The 20,880-nt window shown below is 43.4% G+C and overlaps 1 protein-coding gene across 1 annotated transcript in view; it reads right to left on the bottom strand.

Annotated features, from left to right (window-relative positions):
* Positions 1–20,880, bottom strand: part of LOC139411241 (tetratricopeptide repeat domain 27) — a 116,877-nt gene that overhangs the window by 83,357 nt on the left and 12,640 nt on the right. The window contains exons 4-5 of the mRNA XM_071157277.1: positions 14,209–14,349; positions 11,792–11,894 (exon numbers count right to left, since the gene is read on the bottom strand). Of these exons, the coding sequence (XP_071013378.1) occupies positions 11,792–11,894; positions 14,209–14,349 (244 nt within the window). The remainder of the gene's footprint in view (positions 1–11,791; positions 11,895–14,208; positions 14,350–20,880) is intronic.

Here is a 20,880-nt window from a genome sequence, read left to right as displayed (position 1 = left end):
TCACCAGTGATTTGTTGCCAAGCACTGCGGTGAAAGTGAGTGTGAAGGACAGAGCAGTCAATATACCCACCACAGAGGGCAAAAGGGAATAGCACAACAACCAAGCCAAGTAATTTCTTCACAGTTCACACAACATTGGGGGCTTTGGGCACTCAATCTGTCAACAGCGAGAGGTGCAAAGCGCAGGAGAACCAACACCTGTGTTTGAGTCACATGTTTCAGGTGTCAGGTGTTTTAGTCATGCTCAATCAACCATCACGTGGGAGAATACAGAGGACTTAGATTTTTAGAAGATGCACTATGACCATTAGCAAACATCTCAGTGAACAATTTTCTATTAAAATGTATGGTGAAAAGCCTAAATTCTTCCATGTTACTATATCATTCCATTTATATCATTCCATTTGTGAGGGCAAATATTGGGATAGATTGCTTTCAGAATCTGACATCCCCTTATGTGAAAACATCAGCAGAGATGCTCACAGGCAAACATAACATGTCCTTAACATTAAAGCAATGTGTTTGGCAGCAGGACTGGCATCAGTAACTCCCTCCTGGGTGCAGTGGCCCAGCAGCAGTGACAGGTTGGCTGCGGCGCCTGGCGACCTCTCAAACTGGAGCAGATTTCAACGCTAGCTGTGTTGATGCATAGATCTGGCTGGGCACTGGAGGTGTCAGCGCAGCAGATGGGGTTTTTTCACACAAGCCACTGTGTTCATCTGCTGTTTTCTTTCCTTGATTGTGCCGGAACATTGAGCGCATAAAGACAAGACGTTAGAACGATGTGTTGTGTCAGACACGGAAAACAGACTATGACGGTCAAACTGACAGGATGTATCACACGGTCAGAGTATCCCAATACTCTGCTACTCACTACAAGAGCCAGTGCTATATTCAGTGCCAGTGCCTCTTCTCATCCAACATTATCATAACTGCATGCGGGAGAGGTGGGGGTTTTCTGCAGTGTGCCACCATAAAAAGGCCAGTACCATTCTCCTCAATACCCCTGCCCTAGGCTCTCTAGGGCTACCTCCCATTGTTGAGGAAATTAGGGCTTTCGCTGCACTGCTCACAATAGCCACAATGGCACCAGTATCAATGTTTAGATGCCCCACTCCCATGCCCTGGTGCCTCAGTCCACACAGAGCCCTCGGTGCACGCTGAGGCAGGGCTGATCCATCTTGTTGCCGTCTCTCCTAGGTTCTGATGAGATCAGAGCCAGACTGGAGTTTCACAGGCAGGCTGACTGACTTCATCCTCCAGGTGGGGGAGAGAGACTTCAACGCAGCTGATGTTTCCCTCCTCCGCCTACCCAATTACCTCACTCCCTCCCTTCCATGTCCCTGTCAGTATGAGTCATACAGCGGCGGTCAGGCTCCTCAGTAGTCAAACAGGCGTTTTCATGCAAATGCAGGTCCTAATACAGAGGGAAACACAGGGGTCATAGATGTATACTGTAGATACAGGTATAATCCTCAACCCAAACCAGCTCTGCAGAATGGCCATGTAGAATGTGGCCACCGTCTGGCTTTGATTTACAGCGATGTAGCTACCAAGGTTGAATGGTAATAATGGACGATGCTGATATAACCATGCAGTGCATATCTGCATGTGCCTCTCTGCCTGTGATTCAGAGGCAAGATATCTCAGAGTTCCATCTGCAGCAGGGATTGAATATGTTCCATTTGTTGCTCCATTCCCATTTCTATGCATTCCTCAACTTGTTTGTCTACCCCCCTCTTCATTTCTACTCCTCCCGCCACCTTTCCCTATCCCTCTCTCCGCCCAGTTAAAGTGTTGAGCGGGAGGACAGATGCCATGGCTCCTCTTCCAGGACTAAGGATGGGGCTTGTCACCGCCTCTCCCAAGAGCAGGCCAACTAGGTGAACCACTTTCCCAGACGCCCCCTTAAAGCTAGACGAATGTCTCTTTCTGTTGCCCCGGGTGGAAAACCCAGCGCCTCCAACTACACTTAACAAATCATACAGATTCCACTCAACACAGAGGGCCTTGGTCCCTGCAGCTAGATAAAATAACCTTTCCAGTTGAAATAAATTGTCAGTTTAAGTCGTCAAAATAGGCTAGTTCCAAAACATAGGCTATAAGGAAATAACCCTGTGCCCTCCAACATCACTCGTTATTAGGTTACATTTACGGAATACTATCGTTTCAAAGAGGTCAGGTAGGCCTATTACTTAATTGATGTGAATAGACCCATATCTGGATAAATTAAGAACAGGTGTGTTTTCTGCATTGAACAAATTATCAGTTCTTCAATTTAATAAACATCTGACATATGCATTTTGGAAATAGAGACCATTACTAAAGCCCCTAGGACTTAAAATGTATTCGGGATCGGTGTCCCATCCACGGGACCGTTGAGCTAACGTAGGCTAATGTGATAAGCTTGAGTTTGTTAGAAACAAGAAAACTGGACATAGAATTTAAGATTTCTGCCAATATCAGATATGTCTAACGGCACTGTCCAACTTAGTGGGTTTTACAGTGAAAGAATACCATACTATTGTTTGAGGAGAGTGCAGAGTTTTGAACAAAGTAATGAATAAACAAATTAGGCACATTTGGGCAGTCTTGATACAACATTTTGAAAATAAAATGCAATGATTCATTGGCTCAGCCCAAAATTTTGCACATGCACTGCTGCCATATAGTGGCCAAAATATAAAGTGCACCTGGGCTGAAATAATACATTATGGCCCTTCTCTCGCATTTCAAAGACGGTACAAAAAAAATACAAAAGAACGGTTGGCTTTTTCTGTGTTATTTTTTACCAGATCTAGTGTGTTAAATTCTCCTACATTCCTTTCACATTTCCAAAAAACATCAGTGTTTCCTTTCAAATGGTACCAATAATATGCCTATCCTTGCTTCAGTCCTGAGCTACAGGCAGTTAGATTTATGCCATTTTAGGCGAAAATTGAAAAAAAGGGGAAATGCTTAAGAGGTTTTAAAGGAAAGATTCACTCATTTTGCATAGGATGCTAAACTCCTCATACCGGCTGTATATCAGTCTGCTTGATCATCGGCAATAGCTCAGATACACATTACATTAGCCTGGGAATAGAACATCGCTCAGAGATGAACAAAAACTATACAACATTCAAAATAGGTCAATCTTTCCTTTAAGTGAACTCTTGAAAATAGATAAGTGGAGCACATTAACTTCACACTTTCCCCTCACTTTCATGAGTGTAATCATTACTCATTCTGTATTGCAATGAAAAATGATGCGTTTATTGGACAGATTCAGGTAGGTCTCCCCCATTTGCTGAACCTGTCCAATAGAAACACCAGTTTGTGTTGGAAAACCGGACAGTTTTGCAACTGTTTGGAGTACTGATTACACCCATGGTATCAAGTCAAATGCTTTTGGTGCCCTTCGTGAGGTAACATCAATCAATAGATGACTAGCGCTCACAAAAGACGGGGACAATTGATTGGTTATAGCTAGTGCAGTGTTCTCTGAAGTCAAGACTCCAAAAGGTCTATTCGGTAGAGTATATTTTAATCCTTTCTCAAAGAGCTCAATTCCTTCCCAAATCAGATGACTAATTCTGGGTTTAATAATTGTATGTTTGTATGGTTCCCTGCCTCTTGAACGATTAATAGACTACCTGTTCCTACACTGCAATTCAATGTGCAATTACAAACCCAACGTGCCAGACACAGCAGAGAGGGTTCCCGGGGATAATCTAGCGGCAATTTCCCCACCAACAGTCTGAAAACGCAGACACACCAAACAATCTTTGTTCAAGAGCCAATGAAGGCATCACATTGCAGAACTGTCTAAAAAGGAAAAACACCAGCAGCCCCCCTGTTACGGTCTTGGTTAGCAAATTTCCCAGTCAAGCGGTTTCTTTCTGATTCCAAACTGAACAGGCTTCCAGTGGAGGAGAACAAAAAGGTTAGTGCTTTGTCGGCTGTCAGTTTGAGGAAGGGATGTCATCTTTAAGAGGGATAAAGCGCAGAGGATGTGTCAATGCTGACATGAGCCCTGCTGCTTTGAAATGCTATTATATTTCTGTGGCCCAGCCAGCCACACTCCAAATCTCCATAAAGTGATTAAGAGCAGTGAGAGATGGGGAGAGAATTAATAAATTGCTCATATTAGGGGCCTGGATCAAAAATGAAGCTAACGTGCTCTTTTCTGTTGAAACAGCGCTTATTTCCCCCATGCTGTTGAGGGAAAAATAACAGAACGGCAGAGTCTGTAGAAAAGTCAAGGGTCTCAACTCGGCATCAACGGTGGGTGCTCCCACAGTCTCAACCAATGAAAAACTCTAACATTATGGATCGAACTGACAGATCTCGTGGTGGCTGTTGAATGTCGACAAGGCCTTCTATAAAAACCTGTCATGTTCTCTACGATGTCTCAAGGTAAAGTCAGCCATCAATATCATGATAATGATGGAGGTATTCAGTCATATCATAACTACATAATCATTCCAAAAAAAATGCTACTCAAGCAAAGAGTTAGATGCAATGCATTATAACTAGGGCTGACCCCATTTAGTCAAATGGTTGATTGTTTTGGTCGATAAGAAATCTTGGTCAACCAACAGCCTTAGTAGAGAAGCCGCAAATATATATGTAGTACCAGTAAAAAGTTTGGACAGTTACTCATTCAAGGGTTTCTCTTTATTTGTAATATTTTCTACATTGTAAATACTGAAAACATCAAAACTATGAAATAACACATGGAATTGTAGTAACCAAAAATGGGTAAAACATAAAAACAATTAATATTTTAGATTCTGCAAAGTAGCCACCTTTTGCCTTGACAGCTTTGCGCACTCTTGGCATTCTCTCAACCAGCCTCACCTGGAATGCTTTTCCAACAGTCTTGAAGGAGTTCCCACATACACTGAGCACTTGTTGGCTGCTTTTCTTTCACTCTGCTGTCCAACTCATCCCAAACCATTTCAATTGGGTTGAAGTCAGGTTATTGTGGAGGCTAGGTCATCTGATGCAGCACTCCATCACTCTCCTTCTTGGTCAAATAGCCCTTACACATCCTGGAGGTGGGTTTTGGGTCATTGTCCTGTTGAAAAACAAATGGATATCCCATCTGGTTTGTGCTTAGTGGAACTTGCGTATCGCTGCAGAATGCTGTGGTAGCCATGCTGGTTAAGTGTGCATTATATTTTAAATAAATCAGACTGTCACTAGCAAGGCACCCCCACGCCATCATACCACCTTCATGCTTCATGGTGGGAACCACATATGCGGAGATCATCCGTTCACCTACTCTGCGTCTCACAAAGACATGTCTGTCGGACCCAAAAATCTCAAATGTGGACTCATCAGACCAAAGGACAGATTTCCACCGGTCTAATGTCCATTGCTCGTGTTTCTTGGCCCAAGCAAGTCTCTTCTTATTATTGGTGTCCTTTAGCAGTTGTTTCTTTGCAGAAATTGAACTCTGAAGCATTTATTTGGGCTGCAATTTCTGTGTCTGGTAACTCTAATGAGCTTATCCTCTGCAGCAGAGGTAACTCTGGGTGTTCCTTTCCTGTGGTGGTCCTCGAGAGCCAGTTTCATCATAGCACTTGATGGTTTTTGCGACTGCACTTTTTGCGACTGCACTTGAAGTCCTTGAAATGTTCCGGATTGACTTACCATGTCTCAAAGTAATGGACTGTCGTTTCTCTTTGCTTATTTGAGCTGTTCTTGCCATAATAAGGACTTGGTATTTTACCAAATAGGGCTATCTTCTGTATACCAACCCTACCCTGTCACAACAACTCATTGGCATTAAGGAAAGAAATTCCACAAATTAACTTTCAACAAGGCACACCTGTAAATGTACATTTGCTTAACACTTATTCGGTTACTACATGATTCCAAGTGTGTTATTTCATAGTTATGTCTTCACTATTATTCTACAATGTATAAAATAGTACAAAATAAAGAAAAAACCTTGAATGAGTAGGTGTCCAAACTTTTGACTGGTACTGTATATTATATCTATCATTTTTTTATGCACACAAGACAACTGTCTAAATCACGCCTGTCTCAGTGGACTAATCCATTGCCAAGGCCGCGGAGAAGGCACACCAGTAGTAAATTCACCATTCTAATCTACAGTGTTCGTTTGGTTTGGGTAATTTCTGTTAATGTATTCAATATATTATTATTACAGACTTACTGTTCTCATTGTCAGAGTGGCCACAATGTTTGCGGACCGAACAACCTACTTGTAAGGAATGCGTTCTGGTTCATTTCAATCCATTTGATTTGTCAATTCATGAATTGTCTTTTGTTTGTAGCGCTCCAGTCAATGTTGAGTAAGGACGCGCACGTGATTACACATAGAAGACGACCTAGGCTACCTGGCCTACGCGCAAACGTTGGTCTATAAATGTGCCAATTTGGAATACCGATAGTATTTCTGATTGTCTTAACTCACCACCACTAATGAGCTTCTCAAAGTAATTTTTTCTTCACGTCAAACAGCAAGCAAGCAAAGTCTGTTATGACATCCATTGAGAATGACAATAGTTCCTCAATGTATCCCATTTTAAATCTCTTTTGAATCCCACTCACAGGGAGAGTAATAATAGGCCTTCCTGATTACCTATTATAATTTGTGCAAATAGTCTACAGCTGTGACGATCTCGAACTGAGCTAAACGACTACCGCCCCGTAGCACTCACATCCGTCATCATGAAGTGCTTTGAGAGACTAGTCAAGGACCATATCACCTCCACCCTACCTGACACCCTAGACCCACTCCAATTTGCTTACCGCCCAAATAGGTCCACAGACGATGCAATCTCAACCACACTGCACACTGCCCTAACCCATCTGGACAAGAGGAATACCTATGTGAGAATGCTGTTCATCGACTACAGCTCGGCATTCAACACCATAGTACCCTCCAAGCTCGTCATCAAACTCGAGACCCTGGGTCTCGACCCCGCCCTGTGCAACTGGGTACTGGACTTCCTGACGGGCCGCCCCCAGGTTGTGAGGGTAGGCAACAACATCTCCTCCCCGCTGATCCTCAACACTGGGGCCCCACAAGGGTGCGTTCTGAGCCCTCTCCTGTACTCCCTGTTCACCCACGACTGCGTGGCCACGCACGCCTCCAACTCAATCATCAAGTTTGCGGACGACACAACAGTGGTAGGCTTGATTACCAACAACGACGAGACGGCCTACAGGGAGGAGGTGAGGGCCCTCGGAGTGTGGTGTCAGGAAAATAACCTCACACTCAACGTCAACAAAACTAAGGAGATGATTGTGGACTTCAGGAAACAGCAGAGGGAACACCCCCCTATCCACATCGATGGAACAGTAGTGGAGAGGGTAGCAAGTTAAGTTCCTCGGCATACACATCACAGACAAACTGAATTGGTCCACTCACACAGACAGCATCGTGAAGAAGGCGCAGCAGCGCCTCTTCAACCTCAGGAGGCTGAAGAAATTCGGCTTGTCACCAAAAGCACTCACAAACTTCTACAGATGCACAATCGAGAGCATCCTGGCGGGCTGTATCACCACCTGGTATGGCAACTGCACCGCCCTCAACCGTAAGGCTCTCCAGAGGGTAGTGAGGTCTGCACAACGCATCACCGGGGGCAAACTACCTGCCCTCCAGGACACCTACACCACCCGATGTCACAGGAAGGCCATAAAGATCATCAAGGACATCAACCACCCGAGCCACTGCCTGTTCACCCCGCTATCATCCAGAAGGCGAGGTCAGTACAGGTGCATCAAAGCTGGGACCGAGAGACTGAAAAACAGCTTCTATCTCAAGGCCATCAGACTGTTAAACAGCCATCACTAACACTGAGTGGCTGCTGCCAACACACTGACACTGACTCAACTCCAGCCACTTTAATAATGGGAATTAATGGGAAATGTAAATATATCACTAGCCACTTTAAACAATGCTACCTTATATAATGTTACTTACCCTACATTATTCATCTCATATGCATACGTATATACTGTACTCTATATCATCGACTGTATCCTTAAGTAATACATGTATCACTAGCCACTTTAAACTATGCCACTTTGTTTACATACTCATCTCATTTGTACATACTGTACTCGATACCATCTACTGTATCTTGCCTATGCTGCTCTGTACCATCACTCATTCATATATCCTTATGTACATATTCTTTATCCCCTTACACTGTGTACAAGACAGTAGTTTTGGAATTGTTAGTTAGATTACTTGTTATTACTGCATTGTCGGAACTAGAAGCACAAGCATTTCGCTACACTCGCATTAACATCTGCTAACCATGTGTATGTGACAAATAAAATTTGATTTGATTTGATTTGATTTGAGCAGGAAACTTAGGGCCCTCACTGGCGCAGAATTGGACCAGCGTCGTCCGGGTTAGGGGAGGGTTTGGCTGGGGTAGGCTGTCATAGTAAAATAAGAATTTGTTCTTAACTGGCTTGCCTAGTTAAATAAAGGTTAAATAAAAATAAAATACAAATAGTTGGTAATGACAAGAAGCTAATTTTAGATTTTTTATTAACCACATAATAATGATTGAAATATGAAGACTTTATAAATAATTTATATGAAACTGTTCCACAAAATGTGCATATGAAAATCATACCTGGCACGCAGATCGGTAGAAATGGCACTCCAAATGGAAAAGGTTGCCGACCTACGGTGTAGCCTACTTACTACCAGCAACTTCAGGAGCTTAACGGTAGAATTTAAGAAGGCCAGCACCAAGGGTAAAGGTCGGAAAACACGTTCTTGATCTCTGGCTCCCTCGAGTCACTTGTGTGGCTTAATTATTTTTATCAAAGTGTGTTGAAAGCATTAGACAAGCTCATTAGCCTACATACAACATTCGTAAAGTATTCAGACCACTTGACTTTTTCCACGTTATGTTACAGCCTTGTTTTAAAATGGATTAAATAGTTTCCCCCCCATCAATCTACACACAATACAAACAGGTTTGTAGACATTTTTGAAAATGTATTACACCCCCCCCCCCCAGAAATATGACATTTACATAAGTATTCAGTCCCTTTACTCAGTACTTTTTTGTAGCACTTTCGGTAGCGATTACAGCCTCGAGTCTTCTTGGGTATGACGCTATAAGCTTGGCACACCTGTGCTTGGCGACTTTCTCCCATTCTTCTCTGCAAATCCTCTCAAGCGCTGTCAGGTTGGATGGGGAGCGTCACTGCACAGATATTTTCAGGTCTCTCCAGAGATGTTTGATAGGGTTCAAATCCGGGTACTGGCTGGGCCGGCCATTCAGAGACTTGTCCCGAAGTCACCCCTGTGCTGTCTTGGCTGTGTGCTTAGGGTCGTTGTCCTGTTGGAAGGGGAATCTTTGCCCCAGTCTGAGGTCCTGAGCGCTCTGGAGCAGGTTTTCATCAAGGATCTCTCTGTACTTTGCTCCATTCATCTTTCCCTCGATCCTGACTAGTCTCCCAGTCCCTGCCGCTGAAAAGCATCCCCACAGCATGATGCTGTCATCACCATGAATCACAGTAGGGATGGTGCCAGGTTTCCTCCAGGAGGCCACTGTATTCTTGGGGACCTTCAATGCTGCAGACATTTTTTGGTACCCTTCCCTAGATCTGTGCCTCGACACAATCCTGTCTCGGAGCTCTACGGACAATTCCTTTGACCTCATGGCTTGGTTTTTACTCTGACATGCACTGTCAACTGTGGGACCTTATATAGACAGGTGGGTGTCTTCCAAATTATGGTCAATCAATTGAATTTACCACAGGTGGACTCCAATCAAGTTTTAGAATGATAATCAATGGAAATAATTTCAAGTCTCATCACAAAGGGTCTGAATACATAGGTAAATAAGGAAAATTATTGTTTTTTTTATAAATGTGAAAAAATGTCTACAAACCTTTGTAGAAATTTTGTCATAATGGGGTATTGTGTGTCGATTGATGAGGACGTGTGTTATTTAATCCCTTTTAGAATAAGGCTGTATTGTAACAAATTGTGGAAAAAGTCAAGGGGTCTGAATACATGGTATAGTTGATTTTATATAAACACATAGGGTTTGTCTATATATGGACAAATACACCTTTTAACATTTCGACTAAGATTTTTTTTTTGTGCGTCAATGGACAAAAGGTTTAGGCCTACAGATTGTTAAGGTAACAGCTTGCTATACGTCATCTGAGTTTCAACTGAGGGGGATATTTTTAGGAGGTTCTTTGAACCATCACACTATTAATCAAGTTCTTAATGTACTCGTCTCCTGTCCTACACAACGTGTAGGCTATCTGTTCTGGTAAGGCCTAATCAGGAGTCCTGTGTAGTGGTGGTCCAGAGATAAAGGGAATAAAATGTGCTTACAGCTGAGTTTTCCTTAAGTGGACTCCTTTAACAGGCTGACTACACCGCTCGCACGTTGCAAAATAAATGTAGGAATCTGTTTTTCAATTATTGCACCCACACTGCTCTCACCCGCCAATGAGTGTCTGCGTTGCCAAGGGCTAAAATAGTCGTCAGTGCTATTTCTGACTCAGATCGCGCTGCAAGTCCTGCCTCTCCCAACTCCTCATTGGTTTATAGAAGTAGGTACCCACGTGCCATCTCCTCATTGGTTATACCCACGTGGGTGACAAAGACAAATGACGTCAGTGGCGGTAATGCACCTAATTTATGAAAGTTGCCAATCACAATATAAAGTCAAGAGAAGAAATAACCTGTAAGGTGGAGAGATGACTAGAAACGATTCGGTTGACCGTTTTATGTGTGGATTAATTGTCGGAGTAGAGGACCTTGTGCATTTCAGGTAAAATAACAACGCAATGTTTATTTCCCAGGACAAATTAACTAGCAACAGCAAGCTAGCTAAATAGGTCAAATTAACTAGAAGGTGCAAGCTAACTAGCTAAAGTGTCATTAATATTTAATGCTTTTCGACCTGTCCCCAAATTAATATAATTGGTTCAGAGTTTGTTTTGATATTTTAACCTGCGTGTCGTGATTGCATTTGGTGTGGGGGGGACCAAAGGTTCAGTATAAGTCCTTTTGGAGGAAAATTAACCTGGCCGTCCTCACCCACCCAGCACAAAATTGCTGCAAATGAAATAAGACTCCTATTCAGAGGAGCGATGCCCACTTCAAATCTGACACAACAGAGACATTGGGAGCTCATGCCCTGCCACACTCTGCCCCCCCACACACACAAAGGTGATGGCCAAAGTGAGATAAATATACCTTTCACCTAGCATTTTAGAATTGCCTAGGTTAAGGCCATATGATACTGGATTGCAAATATGCACGAGTATATACAGTGAGTATACCAAACAAAAGGAACACCTTAATATTGAGTTCTGGATTCACCTGGTCAGTCTGTCATGGAAAGAGCAGATGTAATGAATGTTTTGTATACTCACTGTATACAAAAAATACATTTGTTTTCAAGTAGTCAAGTGCAACACAAACATTCTGTGTGGAAATAATGTTGCCTCTTTTGGATACTATTAGTTGCCATGCACAAAAATTAAAGTAGTTGGCTTATTCTAATCATTTCCTTTCGGTCTCGAGAAAAGTATTACATTTGCTAGATCCTTCAATTCTAATGAAACACATTTCAACGTGATTCATCCCCATTTCTTTCTAAACCACAAAAACATTTGCTTTGTGCCTTCTATGGTCAAAGGAATGGGTAGCAGAGCACCCCATGGTGGTACAGTGAGGCACATAAGTGCTTATAGGACCTTATATCATCTTCATTGAATTATGACAATCAAGGCACACATCCAGAAGGTGCATGAACAAGATTTGACCTCTGACCTTTCTCTATGCTGGTTTGGGCCAGGCCGAGGAGCTGAGGAGAGCGCTCCTCCAAGACCTGCTGGTGTAGGCTCACGTAGCGCAGGGTCCACCAAGGCAGCAGCTGCACACACGCAGAACATAGAAAACAGAAACAGGTTAGTGAGTGTGTGTGTGTGGGAGAAGGTAAGCAGAACAACAAACAAATAAAAGAAAGAGCATGGGAGAGTGTGAGCGCTTTTGTACCAACGGCCCAATACATAAAGGTCACACGTAACTAAATAATACAAGCAAATAAATAACTACAGTACTAGTGCCTGAACACATACGACAACCCACTTTGACCCTACATACTAACACACACATCAAAAGAATGCTATAGTTAAGTGAGGCTGAAACAGCCCAAAAAGTTGCCAACTCGCTCTCTTTTTTCATCTCTGACCAAAACGCAAAGTAGCAGGGAAAATAACAGCTCCCAGCCATGTACGTGTTTCTCTCCCCTATCCCTTCTCTCTTGCATGGCCAAAGGTAGTGAACCATGTACGTGTTTCTCTCCCCTATCCCTTCTCTCTTGCATGGCCAAAGGTAGTGAACCATGTACGTGTTTCTCTCCCCTATCCCTTCTCTCTTGCATGGCCAAAGGTAGTGAACCATGTGAAAAGCCCATTTGCGTTCCAGGGAGGACATCTTTCTCATTTGCGATGCACGAGGCCGGCTATCCCGACCTTGTCGCCGTATGGTGCGTTAATCGTCTGCCTCCCTGAATCAATATTCTTATGACACACATGGGCACACACACTGCCGTCTCATCAGAGGAGGGTGATATGCAGATGAACGTCACAGCCCCATCTTCTCCTCTCTTTATGACTGGGATGGGAGAGGTGGAGAAGCTGGGTGATAATAAGGTAAAGGGGGATGGAGGGGGCAACGGACAGCGTGCCTTTGAGTTAGACCGCCGCTGAACTCCAAGGGTAAGTGTACGTGTGTGTGTGTACAAACGTGGGTGTACGCGTCACGTAAACTTTAATAGTATGATCTCTAGAATGGATCTTGTAGTTAGAATATTTCTTATCAAACCACACATTCTTTCAGCATGTTATAATATGTAGGCAAATGGAACCCTCTAAAACAGCCTTCTTTTAGGATGTGGATGTGGTGGTGAGCTTCTGAAACTCAAAGGCAGCCAATATGGAGTTAAATAACTACTATTTAGCCATTACGGCTGTAAAAGATTTACAGGTGACTAACCTGCTGAAGGGAAGTGTTGAAGTTACATGCCTTACATGGAACCCAAACTGGCTGCACGCGTGAACCATCGTGCATAAATAGATTTTGTCCCCCCACACCAAACGCGATCACAACACACAGGTTAAAATTTCAAAACAAACTGAACTAATTTGGACAGGTCGAAAAGCATTAAATTACACTTTAGCTAGTTTGCACTTGCTAGTTAATTTGTCCTATTTAGATAGCTTGCTGTTGCTAGCTAATTTGTCCTGGGATATATAAACATTGAGTTGTTATTTTACCTGAAATGCACAAGGTCCTCTACTCCGACAATTAATCCACACATAAAACGGTCAACCGAATCGTTTCTAGTCATCTCTCCTCCTTCCAGGCTTTTTCTTCTTTGGACTTTATATTGCGATTGGCAACTTTCATAAATTAGATGCATTACCGCCACTGACCTCGTGCATCTTGCAGTCACCCAAGTGGGTATAACCAATGAGGAGATGGCACCTGAGTACCTGCTTCTATAAACCAATGAGGAGATGGGAGAGGCAGGACTTGCAGCGCGATCTGCATCAGAAAAAGAACTGACTTCTATTTTAGCCCTTGGCGACGCAGACGCTCGTTGGCGCGTGGGTGCAATAATTGAATAACAGATGTTTACATTTATTTTTACAACACTCGCGCACGTGACGCGAGCGGTGTAGTCAGGCTGTTAGGAGCTCCCAAATAGAAAGCATGATTCATTACCCACCCCATTGTTTTATTCCTCCAAGAACAATAACCCTGGTGAACTAATCTCCCTGGCATACCAGGATTCCAAAGTTTCAGCACAGAGGGGGGGGGGGGTAAATAAATACATCTAGAGATGTGTGTGTGTGTGCTGGCAATGGAGTGAAAATCCAAACCATTACTGTGTGTGTGGACAGGGAATGGAAATGCGGGAATAGGTTTCTGCACCCACATCCAATGATTCTCCCAGTTCCAGTGGCTTAGACCGAGAAACGCAAATCAAGCACAGCACATCTGAAGGAGTCAAGTACACATCCGTCTCCCTGACCAGAATCTTTGCTGTATTGCCTTTGTCACTCACCTAATTTTTCTGTGTCGGGGAGAGACCCATGTGGACGTGACGAGTGTCATTTCACCATCACAGCTTCAGCTAATGTCCAGTGACAAAGTGATATCTCCGCTATGTTATCGCTTACCTCGAAGCTATCCAGCTTGGCAGAGCAGTTGACCAGCAGGACCCTGGCCAGCAGTAGGAGGAAGGGATTCCCCACCAGGCAGTACACAGACTCTCCATCCAGGAGAAGACTGCTGAGAAGGGCTGAGGTCAGGGCCCCAGGCTGGGAGGGAGAGAGAGGACACAGAGAGGAGTTAGACTGGTATACGGCTTAGGAAAAGATCCATGATCTGTTGTCGCTTTGCTGCTCTGTCCCCTGAAGTGATGCCCGAGACGACAACTCTAACCCTCTTGCCGCGCCTTTCTGGCACATTCCCACTTGGTAGGCTGATGGAGCCCAGCTGAGGGGCATTAGTCAATCGAGTGTGTGATCTGCTGGACAATCAGCCCCAACAGTTGACAGGTTGGGGCTAAAAGACAGTTTAAGGTATAACTTATGGAACTGTTACTGAAGTTAAATCTGTAAGCATTTCTGTAGGTAAATTACATAATAAAGTCTAAGTTTTAACCATTTACTCTGTCTGCCTCGCTGAGCCTACCCTGAGATCTTCTTAGCTCAGGTCCATGGCAGTGGCCTGTCCCCAGGCTCTGCCACAGTGGGTATGAGGGGAAAAGCGATTTACCCAGAGAAAGGTCTTGATTCTTGCTTTTATTAACTCAATAAGTGCAACTTTATACCTTTTTTCCCCAAAATGCAGTGGCACATTAGTGATTGCATGCACTTATTGAGTTGATCACAATGCATAAATGGAGGAGCTCCATTTACAAGGGTCCTCTAAACAACAAGGCAGATGAATCGCAGCCTGGAAAAGTATTCAACAGCAGAATGACGGTCTCTGGTGTAATGTGAGATAAAGTCGACCAATCACGTCTCCTCACCCTCACATAATTGGGTCCTGTCCCACTCCCATTCCTCCTACAGTTGTCACGATAACATTTTACAAACGATACAATACCAGTCCAAGTATCATGACACCGAGTAGTATCACAATACCACAGGGGGGGGGGGAATTCAGTGACATGTACAGTGCCTTGCGAAAGTATTCGGCCCCCTTGAACTTTGCAACCTTTTGCCACATTTCAGGCTTCAAACATAAAGATATAAAACTGTATTTTTTTGTGAAGAATCAACAACAAGTGGGACACAATCATGAAGTGGAACGACATTTATTGGATATTTCAAACTTTTTTAACAAATCAAAAACTGAAAAATTGGGCGTGCAAAATTATTCAGCCCCTTTACTTTCAGTGCAGCAAACTCTCTCCAGAAGTTCAGTGAGGATCTCTGAATGATCCAATGTTGACCTAAATTACTAATGATGATAAATACAATCCACCTGTGTGTAATCAAGTCTCCGTATAAATGCACCTGCACTGTGATAGTCTCAGAGGTCCGTTAAAAGTGCAGAGAGCATCATGAAGAACAAGGAACACACCAGGCAGGTCCGAGATACTGTTGTGAAGAAGTTTACAGCCGGATTTGGATACAAAAAGATTTCCCAAGCTTTAAACATCCCAAGGAGCACTGTGCAAGCGATAATATTGAAACGGAAGGTGTATCAGACCACTGCAAATCTACCAAGACCTGGCCGTCCCTCTAAACTTTCAGCTCATACAAGGAGAAGACTGATCAGAGATGCAGCCAAGAGGCCCATGATCACTCTGGATGAACTGCAGAGATCTACAGCTGAGGTGGGAGACTCTGTCCATAGGACAACAATCAGTCGTATATTGCACAAATCTGGCCTTTATGGAAGAGTGGCAAGAAGAAAGCCATTTCTTAAAGATATCCATAAAAAGTGTCATTTAAAGTTTGCCAAAAGCCACCTGGGAGACACACCAAACATGTGGAAGAAGGTGCTCTGGTCAGATGAAACCAAAATTGAACTTTTTGGCAACAATGCAAAACGTTATGTTTGGCGTAAAAGCAACACAGCTGAACACACCATCCCCACTGTCAAACATGGTGGTGGCAGCATCATGGTTTGGGCCTGCTTTTCTTCAGCAGGGACAGGGAAGATGGTTAAAATTGATGGGAAGATGGATGGAGCCAAATACAGGACCATTCTGGAAGAAAACCTGATGGAGTCTGCAAAAGACCTGAGACTGGGACGGAGATTTGTCTTCCAACAAGACAATGATCCAAAACATAAAGCAAAATCTACAATGGAATGGTTCAAAAATAAACATATCCAGGTGTTAGAATGGCCAAGTCAAAGTCCAGACCTGAATCCAATCGAGAATCTGTGGAAAGAACTGAAAACTGCTGTTCACAAATGCTCTCCATCCAACCTCACTGAGCTCGAGCTGTTTTGCAAGGAGGAATGGGAAGAAATTTCAGTCTCTCGATGTGCAAAACTGATAGAGACATACCCCAAGCGACTTACAGTTGTAATCGCAGCAAAAGGTGGCGCTACAAAGTATTAACTTAAGGGGGCTGAATAATTTTGCACGCCCAATTTTTCAGGTTTTGATTTGTTAAAAAAGTTTGAAATATCCAATAAATGTCGTTCCACTTCATGATTGTGTCCCACTTGTTGTTGATTCTTCACAAAAAAATACAGTTTTATATCTTTATGTTTGAAGCCTGAAATGTGGCAAAAGGTCGCAAAGTTCAAGGGGGCCGAATACTTTCGCAAGGCACTGTATACTACACAGTATATACACAAACTAAACTCACAAACACACACTTTTACACTGCTTCTTGAGCAAGGTAGTTAACCCCCAACAACAACTGCTCCCCGGATACAGATGAAGTGGATGTCGATTAAGGCAGCCCCGGGAACCTCTCCAGGGGTTGGGTTAAATACGGAAGACAAATTTCAGTCTACTACTACTTATCCTGATGCCTAGCCACTTCACCCAGCCTTCATGTACCCCTGCAAATTGATCTAGTACTCCCTGTATATAGCTGCATGTGTGTATTTTATTCCTCGTGTTAACATTTGTAACCCGTTTCAGGAAGCTAGGCATGTGTCGCACATCACTACTTCACAGGAGGCATTTCAACTTTCTTTTTATTATCAATATTCGTTTTTTGGCAGGAATGTCTTCTGGAACATGTGAACTTTCATGTGCCTTAATAACAAAGTTGTATGCCATTTGTAAATACAAAGTTACATTTACAGCTATCCATGATTGGCTGAGATAATGGATGGGCTGGACATGCCGAGAGATGACTTCGGATTGGTCTGCCATGTAGCATGCGTCGGTCTATAACATTAGCTGCTCAGTATGTGCAGATAGAACTTTCTACAGCAGCTTGTTCTTTAAAGAATTCATGAACTGAGGTGTTGCTTCCACTCAACATTGCTGCTCTGAAATTAACAGGCGCTATTAGACAAAGATCAGTGGGGAAAAGTTGTGATTGACTATTTTCTGGAGGACGACCTTGCCATGCTGACTCGCTCTGATTCTGAAAAAATGAATCAGACGATGAGGAAATGCCTGAATTAAGTAAAAACATTTATTGAACCAGGCATTCATTTCTGATGACAGTGTTGGGGAAGAAAGACCGACAGTGTTGTCACAGAAGTTAACATAGTTTTGAAATCGGTGGAATGCCCAGTGGAAGCAGAGAATGATTGCCAAATGTGGAGAAAGTCGAAAAGAAAACAGAAGGCTGTTGTATAAAACACCTGTCTCCGGATTACATCTTGAAAATAAGAGCAACCATGGCATCCATGACAGAGGGAGAAGTTGTCATCCATGTAACGCGAGAAGTTGTGTCTTGCTACATTTTCAGATATGTGTTTCTAATTGTCAGAAAGTCGTTTTCATTGCTAGTTCCAGCCTAATGTTAGCTAGCTATGCAACACTGACCCTAGTTCGTTAGCTTTTGTTACCTGCAGATTCACGCATGGTGCATAGTAGTAATGCCGCATTCAAAACAACTGGGAACTCTGAAAAATATGAGGTCAAATCATGATGTCTGAACTTCAGGTCAGAAAGACGGAGCTCTAGGAGGAGGCCCGGGGTGCTGAGTTGGAATTCCGAGTTGGATGACCATTTCAAATGTAGTTCTCAGTTGTTTTGAACATGGCATTAGAGTTGAGATAATGGTTCATTGTTTACATGTCTAAACAAAAAAAAGACTCCACGAGGCCTCCCGGGTGGTTAAGGGCGCTGTACTGCAGCACCAGCTGTGCCACCAGAGACTCTGGGTTCGCGCCCAGACTCTGTCGCAACCGGCCGTGAAGGGAGGTCCGTGGGGCGACGCACAATTGGCCCAGCGTCGTCCGGGTTAGGGAGGGCTTGGCCGGTAGGGATATCCTTGACTCATCGCGCACCAGCGACTCCTGTGGCGGGCCGGGCGCAGTGCGCGCTAACCAAGGTTGCCAGGTGCACAGTGTTTCCTCCAACACATTGGTGCGGCTGGCTTCCGGGTTGGATGCGCGCTGTGTTAAGAAGCAGTGCGGCTTGGTTGGGTTGTGTATCGGAGGACGCATGACTATCAACCTTCGTCTCTCCCGAGCCCGTACGGGAGTTGTAGCGATGAGACAAGATAGTAGCTACTACAACAATTGGGGAGAAAAAGGGGTAAAATTCAACAACAAAAACAAAAAAAGACTCCACTATGCAAGTAACCATTTCAATGTACTGTTTACACCTTGCATGTGACAAATAAACATTGATTTTATTTGATATAGATGATAATGATAGAGATGATAATGTGAAGAACATGACCTGCACCAAAATCAGATTAGGAAATAGGCAGAGAACTAGATAAAAAGTGCATTTTTACTACTACTTATTGCTACTACTTTCACCACTGGTTGTTTACTACACTAGCTTATTCACTCGGTTTAGCACATGGCCTCGAGTGATCCTTAAAGAAATGGGGGGGGGGGGCTAAGTCTTAAGAGGGTGTGAACTATGCTGAATGGGTGTAGACAAGAGCTCTCCAGTAGGTGTACCAATACATTCAAGGTCTATTTTCTCAAAAGTATGGTTACAAGTTTATCAACTTTCAAAGCAGAATTACTTTCCCATTGTTCCTCAACTGTAGTGTATGATATACAATTTTCTAGCTCTGAGTCTCGACTTTTATCCAAAGTAAAAAGCCATTTCAAATTTTACTACATAGAAATCCAGGTGGTGGGTCATTTATTTTTTATTTAAAAAAAAATCTAAACTCTGCATCGCTGGGAAGGGCTCGTAAGCAAGCATTTCACAGTAATGTCTACACCCGTTGTATTCACACTTCTACTCAAAGCAACACATATTCAAATAACTCCAAACTGTTCACTGTATAATAAAATTGCATTGGCTTATTTGCTCATATTTGCAGAGGACTGCCGGTGATTTGGCTAGAGGAAAGGGAGGAATATACATGCATAATGATCTGCATGTCATTGTGGCAGTAAGGGGAAAACTGCATGAATTCTTGTTTACTCTTCAATTAACGGACACTCTCCCTCCCAATATCTCCCTCTCATAAAAATACACACTCTCTCCCACAAACACATACCGCTCCCAAACAGAATGTACGAAGACCCAGAAAGATAGATTTTTGATTTAAAGATATAGTTTAGGCTTACATTAGGCCTACGTAAATCCTACATTTGAAGCACATCTCCTGAGTAGGAGACCATTTTCCTTACTTCCTGGGCCAATCAAATTTGGCAAGCGCTACTGTCAATTCAATGTTGTTAGCTAGGTAGGTAACATGACTGAACAACATTGTTTGTTATCAAACTAATAATTAACAACCTGGGCTTTGTTTACAAATGGCCCGTGACATGGTTTATGAAATTATATAAAATGTGCATGCTCTCTTTGCTGTAAAGCTAACTGACCCGCTCTGCCCATTCATCGCCATTCACCCATTATTGTCGTAACTCTCCTGATCAACACCTGTGAATGCTTTATGCATCTCTCCAATATGCCTTGTCTACTGCTGTCTTGGCTAGTTCTTACTGTTTTATTTCACTATAGAACCCTCAGTCCTGCTCAACATGCCTTAGATAGCTCTATTGCCCCACCCCACACACGCGGAGACCTCACCTGGCTTAACTGGTGCCCCCAGAAACGCTTATTGAAATTCTCAATTATCGTAGATTTATCAGTGGTGACAGTGTTTCCAAGCCTCAGTGCAGTGGACAACTGGGAGGAGGTGCCTTTATTCTCCATGGACTTTACAGTGTCCCAGAACTTTTTGAAGTTTGTGCTACAGGATGCAAATTTCTGTTTGAAAAAGCTAACCTTTGCTTTCCTAACTGCCTGTGTATATTGGTTCCTGTTCAACATCTCTCATATTGTCTGAGATCCCTAAAGATTGGAAAGCTGCCGCGTTCATCCCCCTCTTCAAAGGGGGAGACACTCTAGTCCCAAACTGTTACAGACCTATATCTATCCTACCCTGCCTTTCTAAAGTCTTCGAAAGCCAAGTTAACAAAACAGATCACCGACCATTTCCAATCCCACCGTACCTTCTCCGCTATGCAATCTGGTTTCGAGCTGGTCATGGTTGCACCTCAGCCACGCTCAAGGTCTTAAACGATATCATAACCGCCATCGATAAAAGACAGTACTGTGCGGCAGTCTTCATCGACCTGGCCAAGGCTTTCGACTCAATTACTGCAATCTTATCAGCAAACTCAACATCCTTGGTTTCTCAAATGACTGCCTCGCATGGTTCACCAACTACTTCTCAGACAGAGTTCAGTGTGTCAAATCAGAGGGCCTGTAGTCC

This window comes from Oncorhynchus clarkii, chromosome 1 (assembly GCF_045791955.1).
Source record: "Oncorhynchus clarkii lewisi isolate Uvic-CL-2024 chromosome 1, UVic_Ocla_1.0, whole genome shotgun sequence".
Taxonomy (NCBI): Eukaryota; Metazoa; Chordata; class Actinopteri; order Salmoniformes; family Salmonidae; genus Oncorhynchus; species Oncorhynchus clarkii.
Note: the sequence above shows the minus strand (reverse complement) of the source record. Positions and strands in the feature narration are given on the sequence as shown.